Raw genomic sequence first — 16,325 nt, 5'->3', positions numbered from 1 at the left:
GAGCACAGGCTCCAGACGCGCAGGCTCAGTAGTTGTGGCTCACAGGCCCAGTTGCTCCGCGGCATGTGGAATCTTCCCAGACCAGGGCTCGAACCCGTGTGCCCTGCATTGGCAGGCAGATTCTCAACCACTGCGCCACCAGGGAAGCCCTGTATGTTCTCTCTTGCTTCTACACCCTGCCTGTGTGATCTCATTTACCCAGACTGTTCCAATTATTACTTTAAGCCTGTGACTTAGAAATCTCGGCCCCAAATTTAACTCATCTCTAGCCTCAACACAAGCTTCTTCCTCCAGCATCCCTGTCTCAGCAAATGGTGCCAACCACTTATGTCATTCCTCAAGCCTGTCCGTCCTCCTTACCTTTTCCTTCTCTTTTCCACCAAATCAAATCACTCATTAGGTCCTGCTGATTCTTCCTCCTTGATGCTTTTCATTCCATTCATTGTTGTGTATCCCGATTGCCACTGCCTTAGTCAAGGCCTGAAGTCACAGACTGGTCTCCCACCTCCAGTCTAGATCTTGCCAGTTCAGTCTCTACTCAGCAGACAGAATTATCTTTTTTATTGTTACATTCCTCAGGTTAAAATCTGTGGAAATCAATGAAGACCACCCTAGTGAGAACGAACAGGGGCTTGCTGTTCAGAGCTTGCTATAGAAAGAGAATCTGCCAGCATTGCTTACATTTAGCAGAGACTCCCAAGGCAGGCAGGGGAGCTTTACAGTGAATAAAAGGGAGGCTTCTGATTTGCTCTGGTTGGAGGTTGTTGCCTTGGGGAAGCTGGAAGTGAGCTAGCTAGAAGCAAGGCAACCTGTGTGATTGATTTGGGAAGCATACTTGTCTTTTTCTGGTTGCCCTGAGTGACAAATAGGGGTAAAAAATAGGGAATCTGACAATCATTGACCAAATACTGACTTTTCTGAGCCAATTGCTGCAGAAGTTGTGGTTTGACTCCCCAGGTTGGTTGCTACAGAGGTTGTAGGACAGAGCTCTGTTGCTAGATGTAGTCTGGCCTTTGTCTGTTTTTATATCCAGTCTCTCAAACCATTCAATAGCTTCTGATGATCATTAGCATAGTATACAAGGCCCTCTGTCAAATGGGGTTAATAATAGTATCTACCTCATAGAATTCAGTTAGTAAATTCATTTAGTGCTTACAACTGTACCTAGAAATAGACGTTGTCTAATAAGTTTTAGCTATCACCATTATTGTTATTATCATCATTATTATTCATGATTTGACCTCTACTTACCTTATCAGGATCATCTGTAGCTACTATCCTCTGCAGTATCTTCTCCAACCTACTGAATGACTCACCAGTCCTGTAAATGCCATGTTTTCTCTCGTCTCCGGGCCTTCACACATGCTACTTCCTTTGCTCCATCTCTCAAACCTTCAGTTCATCTCACAAATCCTACTCAGTCTCACCTCTGCTTGAAGATTACTTCTTTCAAAAGCTGTCCTAGATTCCCATCCCTCCTCCCCATACCATTCTGTCCCCCTCTATATAGTTCCAGAGAACACCTCTCAGCATTCATGAAGCATTTTGTAGCATGTTATCTGTATTACCCGCATCTCATGCCAGATTGATAGGTACTTGAAGTCAGACCAATGCGTTCCCCACACCTAGTACAGTTTCTGAAATGTCGAAGCTGCTTATAACTATTTATAGAAGGAGGAAAAGGCTAAGGGAGGGAAGGAGAGAGGGAGAAATCTTAAAAATATAATATGTGCCATGCAAGTAAAACACAGGGTAACATGAAGTAGTAATATAAGATAAATATAAGATAAATTTAAGATAATACAAGATAAATCTATGCTTTAATCTTTATACTCTCTTTCTTGGAAAAGTTATACCTGGTCATTTGGGGGAAAAAATTCTGATAATACATACAGGTACTAAAAAAAAAATTTTGCAGTGACATTTCATTTCAGTATCTTTTCCAACCCTCAAAGCCAATATTGCAGAAAATCGGAAAATAAAAACTCACTATATATATTTATTTCTCTGAGAACACAGGAAGGAAAAGGACAACTGAGGTAGTGGCATATGGCACTGTTAAATCCCAAAACCTTAAGAGGCAAAATTCTATATATCAAAAATTTTTGTAACAGTAAATTTAATAATTTAAACAATTTAATAGTAAGATGTAACAATTTTAATGGTAATCATAATACCAAGGATAAATAACTATATAGTAAATCCTTTTTCTTTTTTTAAAACAGCAGGTTCTTATTAGTCATCAATTTTATACACATCAGTGTATACATGTCAATCCCAATCGCCCAATTCAGCACACCACCATCCCCACCCTGCTGCGGTTTCCCCCCCCTTGGTGTCCATTCGTTTGTTCTCTACATCTGTGTCTCAACTTCTGCCCTGCAAACCGGTTCATCTGTACCATTTTTATAGGTTCCACATACATGCGTTAATATAGAATATTTGTTTCTCTCCTTCTGACTTACTTCACTCTGTATGACAGTCTCTAGATCCCTCCACGTCTCAACAAATGACTCAACTTCGTTCCTTTTTATGGCTGAGTAATATTCCATTGTATATATGTACCACAATTTCTGTATCCATTCGTCTATCGATGGGCATTTAGGTTGCTTCCATGACCTGGCTATTGTAAATAGTGCTGCAATGAACATTGGAGTGCATGTGTCTTTTTGAATTATGGTTTTGTCTGGGTATATGCCCAGTAGTGGGATTGCTGGATCATAAGGTAATTCTATTTTTAGGTTTTTAAGGAACTTCCATACTGTTCTCCATAGTGGCTGTATCAATTTACATTCCCACCAACAGTGCAGGAGGGCTCCCTTTTCTCCACACCCTCTCCAGCATTTGTTGTTTGTAGATTTTCTGATGATGCCCATTCTAACTGGTGTGAGGTGATACCTCATTGTAGTTTTGATTTGCATTTCTCTAATAATTAGTGATGTTGAGCAGCTTTTCATGTGCTTCTTGGCCATCTGTATGTCTTCTTTGGAGAAATGTCTATTTAGGTCTTCTGCCCATTTTTTGATTGGGTTGTTTGTTTTTTAATATTGAGCTGCATGAGCTGTTTATATATTTTGCAGATTAATCCTTTGTCCATTGATTCGTTTGCAAATATTTTCTCCCATTCTGAGGCTTGTCTTTTCATCCTGTTTATGGTTTCCTTTGCTGTGCAAAAGTTTTGAAGTTTCATGAGGTCTCATTTGTTTATTTTTGTTTTTATTTCCATTACTCTAGGAGGTGGATCAAAAAAGATCTTGCTGTGGTTTATGTCAAAGAGTGTTCTTCCTATGTTTTCCTCTAAGAGTTCTATAGTGTATAGTCTTACATTTGGGTCTCAAATCCATTTTGAGTTTATTTTTGTGTATGGTGTTAGGGAGTGTTCTAATTTCATTCTTTTACATGTAGCTGTCCAGTTTTCCCAGCACCACTTATTGAAGAGACTGTCTTTTCTCCATTGTATATCCTTGCCTCCTTTGTCATAGATTAGTTGACCATAGGTGCGTGGGTTTATCTCTGGGCTTTCTATCTTGTTCCATTGATCTATGTTTCTGTTTTTGGGCCAGTACCATATTGTCTTGATTACTGTAGCTTTGTAGTATAGTCTGAAGCCAGGGAGTCTGATTCCTCCAGCTCCGTTTTTTTCCCTCAAGACTGCTTTGGCTATTCAGGTTCTTTTGTGTCTCCATACAAATTTTAAGATTTTTTGTTCTACTAAAAAATGCCATTGGTAATTTGATAGGGATTGCATTGAATCTGTAGATTGCTTTGGGTAGTATAGTCATTTTCACAATGTTGATTCTTCCAATCCAAGAACATGGTATATCTCTCCATCTGTTGGTATCATCTTTAATTTCTTTCATCAGTGTCTTATAGTTTTCTGCATACAGGTCTTTTGTCTCCTTAGGTAGGTTTATTCCTAGATATTTTATTCTTTTTGTTGCAATGGTAAATGGGAGTGTTTCCTTAATTTCTCTTTCAGATTTTTCATCATTAGTATATAGGAATGCTAGAGATTTCTGTGCATTAAGTTTGTATCCTGCAACTTTACCAAATTCATTGATTAGCTCTAGTAGTTTTCTGGTGGCATTTTAGGATTCTCTATGTATAGTATCATGTTATCTGCAAACAGTGACAGTTTTACTTCTTCTTTTCCAATTTGTATTCCTTTTATTTCTTTTTCTTCTCTGATTGCCGTGGCTAGGACTTCCAAAACTATGTTGAATAATAGTGGTAAGAGTAGACATCCTTGTCTCGTTCCTGATCTTAGAGGAAATGCTTTCCGTTTTTCACCATTGAGAATGATGTTTGCTGTGGGTTTGTGGTATATGGCCTTTATTATGTTGAGGTAGGTTCCCTCAATGCCCACTTTCTGGAGAGTTTTTATCATAAATGGGTATTGAATTTTGTCAAAAGCTTTTTCTGCATCTATTGAGATGATCATATGGGTTTTCTTCTTCAATTTGTTAATATGGTGTATCACATTGATTGATTTGTGTATATTGAAGAATCCTTGCATCCCTGGGAAAATCCCACTTGATCATGGTGTATGATCCTTTTAATGTGTTGTTGGATTCTGTTTGCTAGTATTTTGTTGAGGATTTTTGCATCTATATTCATCAGTGATATTGGTCTGTAATTTTCTTTTTTTGTAGTGTCTTTGTCTGGTGTTGGTATCAGGGTGATGGTGGCCTCATAGAATAAGTTTGGGAGTGCTCCTTCCTCTGCAATTTTTGGAAGAGTTTGAGAAGGATGGGTGTTAGCTCTTCTCTAAATGTTTGATAGAATTCACCTGTGAAGCCATCTGGTCCTGGACTTTTGTTTGTTGGAAGATTTTTAATCACAATTTCAATTTCATTACTTGTGATTGGTCTGTTCATATATTCTATTTCTTCCTGGTTCAGTCTTGGGAGGTTATACCTTTCTAAGAATTTGTCCATTTCTTCCAGGTAGTCCATTTTATTGGCATAGAGTTGCTTGTAGTAGTCTCTTAGGATGCTTTGTATTTCTGTGGTGTCTGTTGTAACTTCTCCTTTTTCATTTCTAATTTTATTGATTTGAGTCCTCTCCCTCTTTTTCTTGATGAGTCTGGCTAATGGTTTATCAATTTTGTTTATCTTCTCAAAGAACCAGCTTTTAGTTTTATTGATCTTTGCTATTGTTTTCTTGGTTTCTGTTTCATTTATTTCTGCTCTGATCTTTATGATTTCTTTCCTTCTGCTAACTTTGGGTTTTGTTTGTTCTTCTTTCTCTAGTTCCTTTAGGTGTAAGGTTAGATTGTTTATTTGAGATTTTTCTTGTTTCTTGATGTAGGCTTGTATAGCTATAAACTTCCCTCTTAGAACTGCTTTTGCTGCATCCCATAGGTTTTGGATTGTAGTGTTTTCATTGTCATTTGTCTCTAGGTATTTTTTGATTTCCTCTTTGATGTCTTCAGTGATCTCTTGGTTATTTAGTAATGTATGGTTTAGCCTCCATTGTTTGTGTTTTTTTCATTTTTTTCCCTGTAATTGATTTCTAATCTCATAGCATTGTGGTCAGAAAAGATGCTTGATATGATTTCAATTTTCTTAAATTTACTGAGGCTTGATGTGTGACCCAAGATGTGATCTCTCCTGGAGAATGATCCATGCACACTTGAGAAGAAAGTGTAATCTGCTGTTTTTGGATGGAATGTCCTATAAATATCAATTAAATCTATCTGGTCTATTGTGTCATTTAAAGCTTCTGTTTCCTTATTTATTTTCATTTTGGATGATCTGTCCATTGGTGTAAGTGAGGTGTTAAAGTCCCCCACTATTATTGTGTTACTGTCGATTTCCTCTTTTATGGCTGTTAGCAGTTGCCTTATGTATTGAGGTGCACCTATGTTGGGTGCATATATATTTATAATTGTTATATCTTCTTCTTGGATCGATCCCTTGATCATTATGTAGTGTTCTTCCTTGTCTCTTGTAACAATCTTTATTTTAAAGTCTATTTTATCTGATATCAGTATTGCTACTCCAGCTTTCCTTTGATTTCCATTTGCATGGAATATCTTTTTCCATTCCCTCACTTTCAGTCTGTATGTGTCCCTAGGTCTGAAGTGGGTCTCTTGTAGACAGCATATATATGGGTCCTGTTTTTGTATCCATTCAGCAAGCCTGTGTCTTTTGGTTGGAGCATTTAATCCATTCACGTTTAAGGTAATTATCGATATGTATGTTCCTATGACCATTTTCTGAATTGTTTTGGGTTTGTTTTTGTAGGTCCTTTTCTTCTCCTGTGTTTCCCACTTAGAGAAGTTCCTTTAGCATTTGTTGTAGAGCTGGTTTGGTGGTGCTGAATTCTCTTAGCTTTTGCTTGTCTGTGAAGCTTTTGATTTCTCCATCGAATCTGAATGAGATCCTTGCCGGGTAGAGTAATCTTGGCTGTAGGTTCTTCCCTTTCATCACTTGAAGTATATCATGCCACTCCCTTCTGGCTTGTAGAGTTTCTGCTGAGAAATCAGTTGTTAACCTTATAGGAGTTCCCTTGTATGTTTTTTGTCATTTTTCCCTTGCTGCTTTCAATAATTTTTCTTTGTCTTTAATTTTTGCCTGTTTGATTACTATGTGTCTCGGCATGTTTCTCCTTGGGTTTATCCTGTATGGGACTCACTGCGCTTCCTGGACTTGGGTGGCTATTTCGTTTCCCATGTTAGGGAAGTTTTCGACTATAATCTCTTCAAATATTTTCTCAGGTCCTTTCTCTCTCTCTTCTCCTTCTGGGACCCCTATAATGCGGATGTTGTTGCATTTAATGTTGTCCCAGAGGTCTCTTAGGCTGTGTTCATTTCTTTTCATTCTTTTTCTTTATTCTGTTCCACAGCAGTGAATTCCACCATTCTGTCTTCCAGGTCACTTATCCGTTCTTCTGCCTCAGTTATTCCGCTATTGATTCCTTCTAGTGTAGTCTTCATTCCATTTATTGTATTGTTCATCTCTGTTTGTTTGTTCTTTAATTCTTCTAGGTCTTTGTTAAACATTTCTTGCATCTTCTTGATCTTTGCCTCCATTCTTTTTCCGAGGTCCTGGATCATCTTCACTATCATTATTTTGAATTCTTTTTCTGGAAGGTTGCCTATCTCCACTTCATTTAGTTGTTTTTCTGGGGTTTTATCTTGTTCCTTCACCTGGTACATAGCCCTCTGCCTTTTCATCTTGTCTATATTTCTGTGAATGTGGTTTTTGTTCCCCAGGCTGCAGGATTGTAGTTCTTCTTGCTTCTGCTGTCTGCCCTCTGGTGGATGAGGCTATCTAAGAGGCTTGTGCAAGTTTTCTGATGGGAGGGACTGGTGGCGGGTAGAGCTGACTGTTGCTCTGGTGGGCAGAGCTCAGTAAAACTTTAATCTGCTTGACTGTTGATGGGTGGGGCTGGGTTCCCTCCCTGTTGGTTGTTTGGCCTGAGGCAACCCAACACTGGAGCCTACCTGGGCTCTTTGGTGTGGCTAATGACAGACTCTGGGAGGGCTCACGCCAAGGAGTACTTCCCAGAACTTCTGCTGCCAGTGTCCTTGTCCCCACGGTGAGGCACAGCCACCCCCTACCTCTGCAGGAGACCCTCCAACACTAGCAGGTAGGTCTGGTTCAGTCTGCCCTGTGGTCACTGCTCCTTCCCCTGGGTTCTGATGCGCACACTACTTTGTGTGTGCCCTCCAAGAGTGGGGTCTCTGTTTCCCCCAGTCCTGTTGAAGTCCTGCAATCAATTCCCACTAGGCTTCAAAGTCTGATTCTCTAGGAATTCCTCCTCCCATTGCCGGACCTCCAGGTTGGGAAGCCTGAGTAAGGCTCAGAACCTTCACTCCAGTGGGTGGACTTCTGTGGTATAAGTGTTCTCCAGTCTGTGCATCACCCACCCAGCAGTTATGGGAGTAAATCCTTTTTGATTGTTAATTTTTAAAGTAAAAATCATATTGAGTAAATAAACTCCTTCAGATACTTATTCTGCACATTTAAAATTAGAATGCTTAACTGAAAATTGTTTTTGAAAGACATTTCTTGAGATCAGAACATGTGAGTTTGTAATTGTGAAAGGAAAGGAAATTCTAGCCCTAAGAGGCAATGGAATAATGACTGTGTAGAAAGGTGACTATGTAGAAATATGGAATGGTATGTATTATAGATTTAAAAATCAGAATATACAATAGTGTTAACACTAAGTGAAATTATGTAAGGTATTTATACATGTAAACAAAAACAGAAAATAAAATATAAAATACATATATAAAATAGAAAATAATAAAAGTAAAAATGTATTTTGATGATAAGAATAAGAATTTTTTCTTTTTGAATATTTTTTATATCATTACATCATCTTTTCAAACAGTTATTTTAAAGTAGAAATAAGTGTGAAAGCAGGAGAGATGTGAAGAAGGAAACAAAAGAGACTGGGATAGCTTAACCCATCTAGTAGGAGTAAGCATTATTGATATAACATTTGAATTAAAGAAAACGCCATGCAGCAAAGCATTAATCCCCAAGATAAATATAGCCAAAACTGCATTTAGAATTTGGACATTTCTGTACTATCATAAGTACTTAAACTTTGGATAACACCTTCCATTTCCTTTCCCATTTACCTACAAATAACTTATATATGTTACGCCCAGTGTTTGGTGCTGGGGATGCCAGAAAACAAAAGTCTTTCCTCAAAGTAAACTTTGGGATAGGGGATAAGGATGTAAACCATTTTAGAATAAGGCGACAGGAACTGTGATGGCTATACATTCAAGGTGCTATGGGAGTACTCAGGAGGGACATTTGTTGTATCTTTTTTCCTCCCTTGGGGAGGTGACACCTGAAATGTGTTTTGAGGGACCTGGGGAGGTTACCAAGGAGACGGATAGGATTGTAACAACATAATGAAAACAGAGGACGGGGTGAAGGGCATTAGTGGAGAGTCATTGAATGATTTAGATGTGTTGTGTTCAGATTTGAGTTTTATTGTTCTGACCAGAGGGTAGAACCGTAAGGGTGCAAGACTAGCAGCGGGGAGAACAAACAGCAGGAAACCTCCACAACTGAGTGAGAAATGAGAACTGAATAAATCATTAAGATGGAGTGGGCCGGATACTATAAAACTCTTAGAGGAGAACATAGGCAGAACACTCTTTGACATAAATCACAGCAAGATCTTTCTCAATCCACCGCCTAGAGTAATGAAAATAAAAAGAACAATAAACAAATGGGACCTAATTAAACTTAAAAGCTTTTGCACAGCAAAGGAAACCATAAACAAAATGAAAAAACAACCCTCAGAATGGGAGAAAATATTTGCAAACAAAGCAACTGACAAGGAATTAATCTCCAAAATATACAAACAACACATGCAGCTCAATATCAAAAAAACAAACAACCCAATCATAAAGTGGGTGGAAGACCTAAATAGACATTTCTCCAAAGAATACATACAAATGGCCAAAAAACATATGAAAAGATGCTCAACATCACTAATTATTAGAGAAATGCAAATCAAAACTACAATGAGGTATCACCTCACACCAGTCAGAATGGCCATCATCAAAAAATCTACAAACAATCAATACTGGAGAGGGTGCGGAGAAAAGGGAACCCTCCTACACTGTTGGTGGGATTGTAAATTGGTACAGCCACTATGGAAGTTCCTTAAAAACCTAAAAATAGAATTACCATATGACCCAGCAATCCCACTCCTGGGCATATATCCGGAGAAAATCATAATTTGAAAGGATGCATGCACCCCGATGTTCACTGCAGCACTATTTACAATAGCCAGGACATGGAAGCAACCTAAATGTCCATTGACAAAGGAATGGATAAAGAAGATGTGGTACATGTATATACAATGGACTATTACTCAGCCATGAAAGGAATGAAATAATGCCATTTGCAGAGACATGGATGGACCTAGGGATTGTCATACATTGTGAAGTAAGTCAGAAAGAGAAAGACAAATATCGTATAATATCGCTTATACTGTATGTGGAATCTAGAAAAATGGTGCAGATGAACTTATTTGCAAAGCAGAAATAGAGTCGCAGATGTAGAAAACAAACTTATGGTTACCAAGGGGGGAAGGGGGAGGGTGGGATGAATTGGGAGATTGGGATTGACATATATACATGACTATATATAAAATAAATAACTAATGAGAACCTACTGTATAGCACAGGGAACTCTACTCAGTGCTCTGTGGTGACCTAAATGGGAAGGAAATCTAAAACAGAGTGGATATATGTATATGTATAACTGATTCACTTTGTTGTACAGCAGAAACTAACACAACATTGTAAAGCAACTATACTCCAATAAAAATTAAAAAAAAAAAAAAGATGGAGTGGGCTCAAGAAATATTTAATATGTAAACTCTGTAGAACTTGGCAGTTCCAGTTTTCTAATACGGGTGATGTAAGACTGCTGGGAGAGGGGATACCTGGTTCAGGAAGGCGATTGCCTACCTGTAGTTTAGAAGCTAGTCTTATGTATATCTGCGTAGGCAAACTCAGTGTAATGTGTATGCATGAGATATGTAATATGTATGAATGAGATCGTTTGATTTTCCAAAGCATGGAAGTGCTATTATTCCAGATGCTCTCTTGGGCCTTTCGGGACTAAGAAATTTAAAGACATTAAGATTGTAAGATATAAGGGTGGGAGGTAGATGCAAGAGGGAGGAGATATGGGGATATATGTATATGTATAGCTGATTCACTTTGTTATAAAGCAGAAGCTAACACACCATTGTAAAGCAATTATACTCCAATAAAGATGTTAAAAAATAATAATAATAATAAAGAAAAATAAAATGCAAAAAAAAAACAGATTGTAAGGTAATACTAGAATTTAAGAGGTTTGGGGGGGTTTTTTTCACTCCAAAATTTGTTTACTCCTATAAGTCTCATCTGCTTTTCATTATCCCTTACTATCTTTTTGTCATAAGATATTTTTAAGTTGCTAAGAGATAATACCATATAAAAATAGTGTGTTTGTTGTGATTTCTTGTTTCTCATGACATAGAATACTATGAGTTGTTTGTTTTTTAGGGTGTTTCCGAGCCTATGGACCTAAATCGTGTCATCAAACTCCTCGAAGAGACTGGTAAAGTAAGCTTTGAGAGAAAATTTCTCTATTTCACTTAGAAACTGTGATTTCCCTGAATGGTAACATGTATTCCCCTAAATATGTCTCATTTCTCTCCTTTTGTTGAAAACATTTCAAATAGTATATGTCTCATATTGAAGAACTTTTTAAATTTAGTATGAATATATTTAACCTGGTAGGGAGGCTGGGAAAGAATAGATTTGATTACATGGGATGGACAAATCCATGGTGGATATAAACAGAAGAAATCATAAGAGTAAAGAAAGACTAATATAGCCTCTGTTCATAGCTTATTACCAAGTAGGATATGGGCACAAGGGTAGAAAAAGTGTATCATGATGTAGTACTTAAAAATTTCCTGATAAGAAATCAGGATATGTACATACTCATATCCAGTCATAAGTAATTTATTTTGAGAGAACTCTTATACAGAATGTATAATGTAATGGAAATAAAGATACAAGACTCAAAATTGAGAGTTTAGGCATTGGGAGAAAGGATAATAAATGCATATGCATACATGTTTATATGACGCTCTCCTGATGTTACCCAAGAATTGACTGAATGCCTAAAAAGCCAGTATACACTATAAAATTACTACAGAATGAAGATTGCATACTTTCAATAAGTGGGAAATGGGCTGACCATGGTATCGCAGATCAAAACAATGTCCTGTGATTAGCAGGTGCAAAAATTTAGTCATTGTTTTAACATTTTTTAGTCTCTACATTTTTACATAGAAAGAAGAAAAAAACACATTAAGAATAATGACTTTATAAGAATAATTTATCTTTTGTTGGCTATGATTATTGTGAAAGTTATTTTTAATTGTGAATATATCTGCAGTTTTTAAAAAAGGAAACCCAACTACGTAGAGCTCCTACTAGCTGTTAAATAAGGGTAGGCAAAATATGTATATATGTGCGTGTGTGTGTATGTATATATATGTGTTCATACCTATATATATACACACAGATATATATAAATACATATATATATGTATACATATATATATATATATATATACGTGCCACAGTTTCTCACAAACAATTTAAGAAGGTTAAAAGGACAGAAGTGATTCAGTCATGAAAATACATCAGTATACAGAGTTTTGCTTTGCTTTGTTTTGTTTTGTTTTAATTGGCTGAAGATGTTTAGTTTGAGCCATTACATTGGGTATATTTTAGAGGTTAAAAATACAATTTCTGGGGTCAGATTGTCAAATTTGACTTGTTACATCACCATTTATTAGCTGTGTGATTTGGGGTAATTAGGTAGTGTTTCAGCTTGAGTTTCCTATTCCAAAAAAGAAGGATAATAAAAGTACCTCCTAATAGGGTTATTTTGAAGATTAATGAAATGATATGTATATAGCTTGCCTAAATGGTACATGGCATAGAAAAATGCTCAACATACTTCAGTATTGTTAATATTATTTCTGGAAACAATTACTGCTTTTATATTAACCTAGTTTTGATTCGCAATTTCTTATTCAAATATAAATGGTAGTTTATTTTTACCTTCACTGTTTTATGAAACATTTTTAATGCTTACATTATAATATAGTAATTTAAGAATTACTTGATAACATGTCTACTTTCTTTTTACACTAAGGAAAATTTTTAAAATCTCAACAGAATTAATAACAAAAGAACTAAAATAGATAATTTGTTTTAGGATGATTTAGAAGAAAAACAACTTAAATCTGTCAAGAAAGTGGTGCAGTGTTATCAGAATGGACTTGTATCCTTTACTTATATGTGTATGTTTGTTTTGTTTATCCTGAAATGGGAGAATTTTTATTAGAAAATGCATTAGCTTCCTATTGTTGCTGTAACAAATTACCACAAATTTAGTGCCTTAAAACCACATAAATTTTTTGTTTTACAGTTCTGGAGGTCTCACTGGCCTAAAGGCAAGGTGTTGGCAGGGCTGGTTCTTTCTGAAGGCTCTAGGGGAGAATCCATTTCCTTGCCTTTGCCAGCTTCTAGAGGCAGCCTGCATTCCTAAGCTTCCTGGGCCCTTCCTTGAAGTAGCATCACTCTCACCTCTACTTCTGTCATCATATCTCCTTCTCTGACCCTCTCCTGCCTCTCTTTTCCTTATAAGAACCCTGTGATTACATTGAGCCTACTTGTATAACCTCGGATAGCTTTCCCATGTCGAGGCTTTTAACTTAATCACATCTGAAAAGTCCCTTTGCCATGTAAGGAAGGTAACAGTCACAAGTTCTAGGGATTAGGACAGGCCATTATTCTGTTTACCACAGAAAATATCTAACATTTTGTGCTTTTTACAAAATTATATTTTTATCAGAGAATATAAATTTGAAGAAACAGTATAATGCAATATTAACTGTGCAGATATTGTCAGTTTCTATAGACTCAGAGGGACAGTTTATGTAGTTAGCAGGGCCAAGTCAAAGTCTTGTTTCTACCAATTTACTTGAGTATTTGCACTGTTGATAAGCTTCTTAACTTTTCCACCTTTATAAAATAGGGATAACAGTCCCTCATGAGGTCACTAGGAAGACTAGATGAGATAATGTATGAGCAAGTTCTTGATAATCTGTAAAACATTCTATAAATATGTTATCCCCAATGAAGATACCACCCTGATCAGAATATGTAGAAACCAGTGTGTCTCAAAACTATCTGTGATTAAGAACCAGTTTGCTGTTGGGGGTTGTTTCTTTTTTTTATCCTTTGCATATATATGCTATTGTAAAATGCAATGAAATTGTCACAGGAAACTCACTTTCTGCAGTTATTTTTCCACAGACTGGTAATATACAATTCCAGAACTGGCATGGTCCACAGACCACACTTAACAGTAGTACTGATCTAACTAATCTCTAACAGTTGTCCAGTCTGGTCCCAAGAAGACAGCAGTCTCTAATATTAGCTTGTTCCAAGATTTCAAAACGTCTTAAGCCTCCAATTCAGGGAAGTGTGCCTTATAATTTTATCTCTTTTCTCACCTTATTTTAGCCTTGTTTTATATGGATTTGTTCAGTCAGTTACCTGAGGGCTTGTCGATATCAAGCATTGTTTACTGGTAGCCAAGAAAGTCTACTAGCAAGAGATTTCTTATCTTAACCCAATAACTCAACACCTCCATTATTTTTTCTTCTTCAGGCTAGAGAGTTGGTGGCAAATGACTGTTTCTGAATGCCTTTAGTAGGCTGGGTTTAGAGGTTATAACTACATAAAGCAAAGATAAGTTAGAGAGGTATCTTGGTCATTTCTCTAGGAAGTTAACAGAGGTTTGTATTTCTAATACATCCAGCTCTCCTATCTTTTTCTAAGAAACTCCTAGAGACTAAAAGTGATCAGATTCAATCAAGAAGTGCAAGTCACAGCTACCATGTCCCCTTAACTGTATTAAAAAACAAAACAAAACAAAAAATGTGAAATTTGTTTATGTACCAATTGGGTTTTTTAAATTGGTAAAATAAAAGGTGCTTTTACCTGAAGATCTAGAGAGGGTACATTTTGCTTTCATAAACTAGTCTTAAATAAAATTTTCAATCAATTTAAACCTTAAAAACAAGACCACACACCTGAGTAATGTTAATAAAATAACGCAGAAAAGTAAGGTAGGTTTGGGTTGCTTATTCCCGAGCAATATATGTTTTATATGTGGGTGGAGATGAAGGATATAATTGAGCCATTAAGTTAGTTGTTTTTTCAAAGTGTTATTACTCATTGCCAATAATAAGTTATTGTTCAACTGAATATGTGGTGTAGTAGTTGGTAATCAAATTCTAAAGATGTGGTGAGAAGAGAAAAAATATTTTGAATAAGTGGTTACTGAGACAAAAATTAAATAATATTCCTTAAAAAAACATGGTTCTGTTTTCCTCTTTAGATTTCAAAATTGGTATAATTAAACCACATTTAACAAAATAGGTGGAATTCTATAGACTTTTCTTGACAGAAGTGCTGTAAAGAATATTTTAATAAAAATCTTAATATTGTTTCTTAACTAAAAATATTAAAGCCCCTAAGGGATTTAGCACAGATATTTAAAATTCTAAATCTGTGTGCAGGAAAAATTAAAAAACAGCCCCATTTTATAGAACCTGCATATAATATCCTAAAATTATGTGGGTAAGTTTTTTTTTAACTTTGTTTTATATTAGCATGCAGTATTTTCTGTTTTATTTTGTCTTACAAAAATATTATGCATTATGGTATAGCAAAGTGATACAGAACTCAGGACACTTCACTTGATCACTTGATTCCAGCAGCTGGTATCTCAAAGGTAGTACATTTTATTGTAGTCTGAGATTGCTGACCACAAGAGATTAAACTGTAAGTATATTCAAATGTTTTCTCATAATAAATTGCTCTCAAGTGAATGATAAATGTGAGATGAAACAAAGAAATAATATTTTTAGAGAATTCTCGAGGAAATTTATGGACAATACTTAATAGTTTCTGCCTAGTTTGTTTCTATCTCTCTAAGAAATTTGACCCTCAAAGACATGAGAGTCAAAATGTTTTATTTGATCTTCCAAATTTGAATAAAGAATGATTTATCACCAAATTATTTCTGGCATATTTTTTCCAAAATGTAAATTAGAGATCAGAATTATAAAATTTATATATTCCATCCTCTGTACTATTTTTTCTTCAACCATTTGGGGGAACTAGCCACATAGTGGCTAATCAAGATGTATATTAAAATATATGTTTTTGGTTTTCAATATAATATGGTAGAGGAAATTTCTTAAACAAGGAATAAACTTTTCTGACAATTTAACCTTCTAAACCTTTCTACCAATTTACTTTTTAAATAGTGAGTTTCTTTTAATATATAAATAATAGTATTAGTAGGACTATGTATACGTGGTAGGTTTATCTCTCACTTTTAGATTTAGTAGCAATAATATTTGCAATTTTGTAACTAACTACATTTAAGATTTTGATATCTGAACAGATGTTCAAAAAAAATGTATTGAATGCCCTTACCACACCTTACTTTTTAATAGAAACCATGAAAAATAAAGAAATAAATTATTGCTCTGATGCTCTCAAGGAACTGTAATGTACTAACTGGAAATTATTGTTATATTGATGTGAGATAATATTATGTAAAACAGTTTCAGATTTTGAGGCTATGCAAGTCTTAGAACACCAGATTTGCAAGCATTACTTTCAACATCAGTACTCCTACAGAGCTCCACCAAGAATTGGTTCTCTATGAAAGCTGTGACTGAAT

The 16,325-nt window shown here is 35.9% G+C and overlaps 1 protein-coding gene across 3 annotated transcripts in view; it reads left to right on the top strand.

Moving 5' to 3' along the window:
• Positions 1–16,325, top strand: part of CFAP69 (cilia and flagella associated protein 69) — a 69,098-nt gene that overhangs the window by 4,942 nt on the left and 47,831 nt on the right. For all 3 annotated transcript variants that reach the window (XM_061197824.1, XM_061197825.1, XM_061197823.1), the window contains exons 2-4: positions 11,042–11,101; positions 12,777–12,842; positions 15,102–15,211. In XM_061197824.1, coding sequence (XP_061053807.1) covers positions 11,042–11,101; positions 12,777–12,842; positions 15,102–15,211 — 236 coding nt within the window. The remainder of the gene's footprint in view (positions 1–11,041; positions 11,102–12,776; positions 12,843–15,101; positions 15,212–16,325) is intronic.

This window comes from Eubalaena glacialis, chromosome 8, assembly GCF_028564815.1.
Source record: "Eubalaena glacialis isolate mEubGla1 chromosome 8, mEubGla1.1.hap2.+ XY, whole genome shotgun sequence".
Lineage (NCBI taxonomy): Eukaryota > Metazoa > Chordata > Mammalia > Artiodactyla > Balaenidae > Eubalaena > Eubalaena glacialis.
This window is presented reverse-complemented; position numbering and strand designations above follow the sequence as displayed.